The 8,111-nt window shown below is 60.0% G+C and overlaps 1 protein-coding gene across 2 annotated transcripts; it reads left to right on the forward strand.

The window, feature by feature from the left end:
• The first annotated feature begins 1,973 nt into the window (after positions 1–1,973).
• EMX2 (empty spiracles homeobox 2) lies at positions 1,974–7,509 on the forward strand. 2 transcript variants are annotated; one of them, XM_059821438.1, is made up of 3 exons: positions 1,974–2,364; positions 4,384–4,568; positions 7,342–7,509. In XM_059821438.1, the coding sequence occupies exons 1-3, from the start codon at positions 1,974–1,976 to the stop codon at positions 7,507–7,509; spliced, it is 744 nt and encodes a 247-aa protein (XP_059677421.1). The 2 variants fall into 2 exon arrangements, with proteins under 2 accessions (XP_059677421.1, XP_059677422.1); XM_059821439.1 differs by lacking the exon at positions 4,384–4,568 and having other exon boundaries at positions 7,342–7,445.
• Positions 7,510–8,111: the final 602 nt, after the last annotated feature.

An 8,111-nucleotide genomic window follows, 5' to 3' on the forward strand; every position in this document is an offset into this window, starting at 1 on the left:
CCTGGGAGGACGGCACCTCGCTGCAAAACCTGTGGGGAGGCTTGAGTTACGCCGTCCAAACATCTCTCTCACTTTGTCTCTGCAATCGTATGCACGTGTGGATATGGGTGTCTATACGTCCAGCCGCCCAGCGCCTGGAGAACAGATTTCCATTTCACACGGAAAGTGAACTTCTCCCTCCACAAAGTGCTCCGAGCGCGGGGTGCACAAAGGCAAACACGGCCCCAAACAAAGGCGCACGAACACCGGCATCCCGGGGTGCCCAACACCCTTTTGTCACTCCTATACAACCCGTCGATTTGGCGTTGTGTTAAAAATACCGGCTAGCTGCGACCAGGCGCTTCTAGGAGAGAGCGGGGAAGGCGAAGAGAGTTCGGCTCGCCCTTTGCTGGAAAGAGGCGAGGACCGTTTAGACAGCGATTTTTTAGCATATTTTAATGCAGCGGAGTAACGGATTCTTTGTGTATAAAGTGGGAAGAAAATAGAAAACAAAGTCCGGGAACGAAGGGAAGAAACGCTAGACCGGTTTTAAGACTCCCCCCCGTCCCTCGGTTCAACAGAAACATTAATTTACATTAGCAATTCCGCATCTTTAAGATAAATTACACAGCGGCGTAATAGATTTAAAGTACGCCAGATTTTTTATCATTAATTGTAAATGTGCAAAATACCTGCTGGTACTTCACTTTAGAAGAATGTAATTGGCAAAAATGGGAGGCTGATGAATAGATAATAGATCCTTAACTACCAATAAACAGTAAGCACCAGCCAAGAGCATTAGGATGTGATCATAATTATTCTGCAGCCCCAGCCAATGGGAGGAGGAGAACGCAGCCCTAAAATCATCCCCGGACCCAAAGGTAATCGCGAAAATACGGACAAGGCTGGAACCGGAGACTTGCTCCCCTGTCCCGTCTGCGAGAGCCCGGCGTGTCCCAGCTTTGCATAATGCAACCGCCCTCCGCTTTGTTTTCCGCACCGCGCGGTGCGGGGAGTGCGAAGGAGCCAAGGGGGAAATAAATAAGTTCGGAGGAGGAGGAGGAGGAGGGCGAGCCGTTCTCTCACCGGGACGAAACCTTTCCCAAGCGGGGCATCTCTCCCGGACGCCCCGGGGCTGATCAAGGTAACCTCGCCGGGCTGAGAGCACCCGAGAGGCGGCAGGGAGAGGGGTGTCACGCCGGCGGGGCAGCCCCAACTCTCCCCCCCACCACCCCGAGAGGAGATGCGGCGCCCCCCGCCCCGCGCGCCCCCGCTGAGCCTCCCCCCTCCCCGTCCCCGTCCCCCTACCTCGGTCGCCGGGCGGCGGCAGGGGAGGGAGGGCAGCGCGGCCGCGGAGCGGAGCGGGGCCGGGAGCAGCGCTGCGCGGGGGCGGCGGCGGCGCGGGCGAGGCTGCGCGGGGCGCCGCGCTCCCCCCGCGCTGGCGGGCGCGCTCCCGCCGCACTCCGATCCGCGCCGCGCCGCGGCTCCATCCCTCCCGATGGCGCTGCCCGGCGCTCGCCTCCCCTCTGACGCACTTTAAAGAGTCTCCCCCTTCAACCTCAAGGCGAGTAATAGCGACCAATCATCAAGCCATTTACCAGGCTTCAGAGGAAGCTGTTTATGTGATCCCAGCACTAATTAGGCTCATGAACTAACAAATCGTTTGCACAACTTGTGAAGGGGCCGATCACATCCATGGATTGTCTTTGGACTTAGGGAGGGAGGGGGGGGCGACCGCCTTTTCCTTGCAGGAGGGAAACTTCTCCCAGCAACTTTTGTGTGTGTGTGTGTGTGTGTGTGTGCGTGGTGCGTGTGTGTGTCTCCCTTTTGGGTACCGCTGGCTGCCGCTGCCTCCTTTTCCTCCAGCCCCTGTCTATTTATGTGTGTATCTATCCCTCCTCAAGTCACTCCCTGCTGCAAACTTCCCCGGATCGCCTCCCGCGCACCAGAGAGAGCCAGGCAGAGATTTGGTCGGGGACTCTCGCCGCGGCAGCATGTTTCAGCCCACACCCAAGCGGTGTTTCACCATCGAGTCGCTGGTGGCCAAAGACAGCCCCTTGCCCGCGTCTCGCTCCGAGGATCCTATCCGGCCGGCGGCGCTCAGCTATGCCAATTCCAGCCCGATGAACCCTTTTCTCAACAGCTTCCACTCCACTGGCAGGGGGGTCTACTCCAACCCGGACTTGGTCTTTGCAGAGGCCGTCTCCCACCCGCCTAACCCGGCCGTGCCGGTCCATCCCGTGCCCCCTCCCCACGCCCTGGCCGCCCACCCGCTGCCCGCTTCGCACTCCACGCACCCGCTCTTCGCCTCGCAGCAACGGGACCCCTCCACCTTCTACCCCTGGCTAATACACCGCTACCGGTATCTGGGCCACAGGTTCCAAGGTACGTGCAACTTTTCTTCTCCCTCCCATCCACCCCTCCATCCTCCGGCGGCCCCCGGCCGGTCCCCGCGGCGCGGATGCGGGGGGGACGGCGGGCGGCCGCTGCCCGGAGCCGCGGGCTCGGCTCGCCTGGGCCGAGGGGCTTTTGTGCCTGCCTCCCCCGCCGCCAAACTTGAGGAGCTGTCAGAGCCGAGGGGCTCGGGCTTGGTGTTGCTTCGCCTCTTTTCCCGGTTTGTTTTGGTTTCCCCGGGAGGAGGGGGGCAGGCGGGAAGGCAAGGCCGGCCGGGACGTCTGCGGCAGTCTCGCCCCGATTAAAAGCAGGGGGGGGGAAAGGTGGGTATTTTTTGTTCCGGTGGGTTAAAAGCCGCGGAGGAGCCCCCGAAGGAAGCCGCCCCGCGGAGAGGGGAACGGAGGGGCCGCGAGGTTTGGGCTCCCCCGGGAAGGCGGCCGGGGCCGGGCTGCCGGGGCCGCGGGGAGCCCCCGCCGCCGCCCCAAATCCGGCCGCTCCCCTTGTTAGCGGGAACGGGGGAAAAATGTAACAACCCCAGAGGAAGGAGAAGGGGGGGGGGGAAACAAAAAAATCCCAGCCCCGGAGCGGCGCGAGGCGATGGGGCTGCGGAGGAGCGCCGGGGCTGGGGGCAGAGGGGGCGATTCCGCCCGTACGGGCGGGGAAGGGCTCCCGGCTGCCAAGCGATTAGTAACCGGCTGAAGGAAAATAACCAAATCCAATGGCGCACGATCAATAAAATCCCTCTTGTTTAACCCTTTGCAACCGGCAGCGCCTTCTCCGAAGGGTGAGCCGATTTCTCCCGTAATGGGTCCAGCTCCTGCCTCTTTCGTTAAACACACACACACAAATCAGCCTCCGCTCGGAGGGATCCATCTGCCTTTTTTTTTTTTCCCTGGTATTTTTATTTATTAATTCCGAACGAAAACAAACCACCTGCAATATCCCTTTCCCCGGCCTTGTGCAGCCGAGCCGTTGCACCCCGGTTGGAAAAGGAGTCGCTCTCTCCGAAGCCAGGCAGCCAGAGACACAAAATGGATTATTACCCTCTCAGAATAAAATTACAGGTTTCGCTCACCAAATTATTTGTCGCAGTCATCAGGCGATTGGTAAAGAGCGGTAGATGAAAGGCGGAAATGTCCTGGTGTTGAGCCACAGCCTGATTTCAAACACACCCTCCTCCTGCAACGATTTTGAATGCACTTACGGAGAGAGACCCTCGGCGGCTTTCCCACCTTGGAAGGACCGACCCGGAGGAGCGGCACAGGGCCAACCCGGAGGGAGAGACCCACCAAAAAGCCCCGGCCGACCCCCCCCCCCCCCCCGGCTCCGCAGCAGGCCGGCTGCCATGGCCGGCCCGGGGCCTCCCCGAAGTTTGTTTCTCTATTTCCCCGCCGGCTCCCGCCGCCGCCGGGGCAGCGGGCAGGGGCAGGGCGGCGGCGGCAGCCCCCGCTTCGGGGAGCGCACCGGCAAAACGAAGGGGAGCGGGAGGAGAAAGGCCCCGGCCGGAATTTCGGGCGAGGGAAGCGGGGAGAGGCCGGGGGAGCGGGCTGCCGGCTCCCGGAGCGCGGCGGGCGGCCGGGGAGGGAGGCGGGGGCTCGGCCGGGGCCGCACCGAGCGCCGCTGCCCGCGCCGGGAGGTGTGCAGGGCAAACGCCCCAGGAAAGGCGTGAGGCTGCCGGTGGGCGAGGGGAAGGGGGGCAGCGGCGGGACGAAGCCGCAGCCGCCGCAGCGCGCTCTGGCCAATTCTTTTGCCTTTTTTTCCCCGTCGTGCTCCCTCGCCTGTGTTTCAGCATTTGATTTTCTCCCCGTCCTCTCCTTCCCCTGCTCATTCCCTCCACCTACTTATCGAAGGAAAAATTGGTACAAAAAAGGCGCCGAGAATAGAAGAGAAACTGTAGTCAGGTTTCTCCTGCGGGTAATGGTGGGAGACAACAATTCTTGCGCTGAAAAGTCCTCTCGAGTGCGTTTGGGGAAGGTGTTTCGCTAATCCCTGTTTTACCCTGTTGCCCAGGGAATGAAACCAGCCCGGAGAGCTTCCTATTGCACAACGCACTGGCCAGGAAACCCAAACGGATCCGTACAGCTTTCTCCCCATCCCAATTACTGAGACTGGAACATGCCTTTGAGAAGAACCATTATGTAGTAGGAGCAGAGAGAAAACAGCTGGCACACAGCCTCAGCCTCACGGAAACTCAGGTAAGGGGGAAGCAGGGAGCGGGCAGCTGGGAAAGCGAAAGTACTGGGATCTCCTTGGGAAAACCCACCCGTCCGGCCCGGAGATGTGGGCAAAAACACGGGCAAATTCTGGGGGTATTTAGGCCTCCAGACCCGAGCCGGTGGAGCGGAGTGAGGGGTTCCCCCCTCGCCTGGCTGGAATAAACCCCTCTCCCCTTCGTGAGAGCCACCGCCCGTGCCGGGGTCGCGGGGCCGCGGCCGGCCGTGGGGAGCCGCGGGGCTCGGGGCACGGTTCGGGTCTCCCCGGAGAGCCCCGGCCGGAGCCCCGGCCCGAGCGGGAAGGGGAGCGGCGGGATCTGCCCGCTGCAAATGAAAGGCGGTCCTGGTCATTTCTCTGCGGGGCTGGGGTGGCCCTCGGAAGTAGCTGAACGTGGAGGAAAAAGCCCCCGAAAGAGAAGGCGGAGGGGAGAACCCCCCTCTGGACCCTGCGGCAGAAATGCAGTTTCTCGGATGATTTTTCATTCGTTTCTGGCCCCGCGTCCGGCAGCGGGGATATGAGGAGCCGCTTCGGGAGGGCATAAAGATGAAAAATAAAAGCGGAGAAATTATTAACTACAAGGAAGCCCCCCCCGCCCCCCCCGCTGGCTGGCTGCGGGCCAGAACCGCACCGGCGACTATTTCGGTCGTCTATCTGGAGGGACGATTAGCGACGTTTCTTGCCCCGGTTGTCCCGGGGCGTGGGTCTCGGCGGGTACCGAGGCCGGACACCCGTGGGGCGGCGCGGAGCCGGCGGGGAGCGGAGGCGGCGGCGGGGGAGCGGGTGTGGGCGCGGGCTCCCCCCCGACGGCGGGGACCCACGGCCGGCTGCGAGGGCGTTTTTCACGCGGTTTTCTCCTCGCCGGAAGAAAGGCTGAGGTTTGGGGGGTTGTTTGTTGTCGTTGTTGTTGTGTCGGGCTTTTGTTTTGTGCCCTTCCAGGAGACTCGTGGAGAGAGGGCTGCAGATGGGGCTTGTCTCTGCTACAGTATGTGGCACTGTACTTTAAAAAAAAAAAAAAAAAAGCCAAAATACCCAGCCGCAGCCTAGTTCAAAGTTCCCAGTAAACACAGCGTTCTCTGGGAGGATTAAGTTGTAACACTTTTTTTTTTTTTTTTTAACTCCTTTTCGTGGGGGAAGCAATAAAGAGGTTGGAGCTTTTGTTTTAAAATGTCTCCCTAACAAAACAATAAAAAGGGATCGCCACTTTTATGAGGTTCTCCGAACAAGGGACCGGTCACAGGCTTATTTCCACTGGAAAGCTGTATTTAAGGTGGTCTTTGTGCTGCTTGATTCCGAAGCTGGTTGGGGTCTTTTGTCCGGATGTCAAACCCCCAGTCCCCTACAAATGAGCTCCCTTTTGGGAGATCAGCGTGCAGAAATGAACCGTCCTCCCCTTCAATTAGCAAACTAAAAGCAAATTAAACTCACCCCTTGTTCCCCGCTCAGCTTTTTAATGGGGGACTTTTGGAGAATATGAAAATGCAGCAGAGATGTGTGTCCGGCCAGGCAGGTCTCTGTTCTGAAGAGGCAGCGAAGCGGGTTAAACCAGCTTATTAAAATGCTCCAGTTCCCCTTTCCCCCCTTGCTGGGGCCTTTATCAGGCACTTTCAGACAGAACCAGAGTTTAAACTGCTTTTAAAAAAAAAAATGTTTACCTTTGGCCGCTACAAGGAGTGTGGCCAGCCCTGGAGATAGCTCCCAGATCAATACTATCTGTAATTAAAGCACTGAAGTCAGCTGCCGGATGGTTAAGTCAGATTTATTCGGCGCTGCACAAATTCAGAGGGATATTTACGACGGCACTTGCAGGTTTCGCCTCGCTACGATCGCTCCTGGACGGCGCGTCCCGGGGAGACGCTGCGGGGAGCGCCGGACGTTTTTCATTTCGGGCCTTTTTCTTTCATTTTATTCGCTTTTCCAAGAGGAAAAGATCTCTCCCCGCCGCCCCCCCCGGCCCCATCCCGCCGCCCCGTTAGGAGAGACGAGGCCCTCGCTGTGCTTTGCCCCGCCGGCCGGGCCGGGCCGGGCCCGGGGGTGCCGGTCGGGGGGCGCCTCGCAGCCGGCCCGGCCTCCCCCGCCGCAGCCCCGGATCGCTCTCCCGATGTCGGCGGGCGCGGGATAGCTCGGCGGGCGCGGGTAACGAGAGCCGCCCCGGTGGCTGCCCCGACGGCGAGGCCGGCGTGCTGACAACCCACCGCCGCGCAGCCACGCTGTGATTCCCGCGCGTGGGGTGCCTGGCGCCACGCGCGGGCATTGCGCGGGGCTACTCGTGCGCGGAAGGTCCGCGTCCCTGCGCCAGGTGCGCACACGGTGCCTCCCGCCCGCGGCGCTGCCCGCCCCGCGCCCGGCTGCGCGGCTGCGGGGAACGGAGCGGTGCGGCTGCCCGCTCCTGCACGCGTGGGTCCTCTGGAGGTGCCCGGTGGGCGTGGGTCAGCTTGCCTGCGCTTCCCCGGAGAGATTCAGGTGGCACACGGGCCCCGGCTCCGCTCGCCCTCCTCCGGGCTGGGTAGCGGTGCAGGCAGGGCACGGGGCAGGCAGGGCACGCAGCACACGGAGCAGGCAGGGCACGGGGCAGGCAGGGCACGGGGCAGGCAGGGCACGGGGCAGGCAGGACGTGGTGCAGGCAGGACGTGGTGCAGGCAGGGCACGGAGCACGCAGAGCCCGGAGCCCCTCGGCACGTCCAGGGCAGCGGGCGGCGGGCAGCACCGGCCCCCGGGCAGGCGTCGGGCTAACGGCCGGTGCCTTTCCTCCCGCAGGTAAAAGTATGGTTTCAGAACAGACGGACAAAGTTCAAGCGGCAAAAGTTGGAAGAGGAAGGTTCAGACTCACAACAGAAGAAAAAAGGGACTCATCACATTAACCGGTGGAGAATCGCCACCAAGCAAGCCAGTCCAGAGGAAATCGACGTCACGTCGGACGATTAAAAACTGGCACTTTTTGGACTTTTCCAAGCCAGGCACCCCACCAACAGAAAGTGTTAAAGGCTCACACCCCCCGCGGCGTGGCGGTGCGGGGAAGGGACACGGAGATCTTCATCAAAAAAGCGATTGCCGTCTGGGAGGGCAGCGGGGAGCGAGCGAGGGCGAGACCGCGCGAGGTCCGAACTGTGGCACTGCCGGCACCGCTCTGGCAAGGGGGGATCTGTCAATCAAAGCCAAAACACCGGGACGAGGTGATTGACAGGTATTCAGTTTCTCGCAGTCTACTTTTAAAAGCATAACGTCAAAAAATTAAAAAAAAAAAATCTTGAAAAAAAATCTTAAAAAGAAAAAAAAAACGAAACAAAAAAAAAAACCCAACCAAACCAGAAAAATTACCACCTTACAGGACATTTTGCACTTCACAGGTTTTTCCGTCTTTAAAAGAGAAATTTCCATAAGCAGCCAAAACCCACACCTGTTTCAGAAACTTGAATTGCATGTGTAAAGCCGTCTGGGCAAAAAAAAAAAAAAAAAAAAAAAAAAGGAAAAAAAAGAGAAAAAACGGAAAAAAATTACCCCGGTTCCTAAAGACAGAAATGAATTGT

The sequence above is a fragment of the Gavia stellata genome, chromosome 9, assembly GCF_030936135.1.
Source record: "Gavia stellata isolate bGavSte3 chromosome 9, bGavSte3.hap2, whole genome shotgun sequence".
Taxonomy (NCBI): domain Eukaryota; kingdom Metazoa; phylum Chordata; class Aves; order Gaviiformes; family Gaviidae; genus Gavia; species Gavia stellata.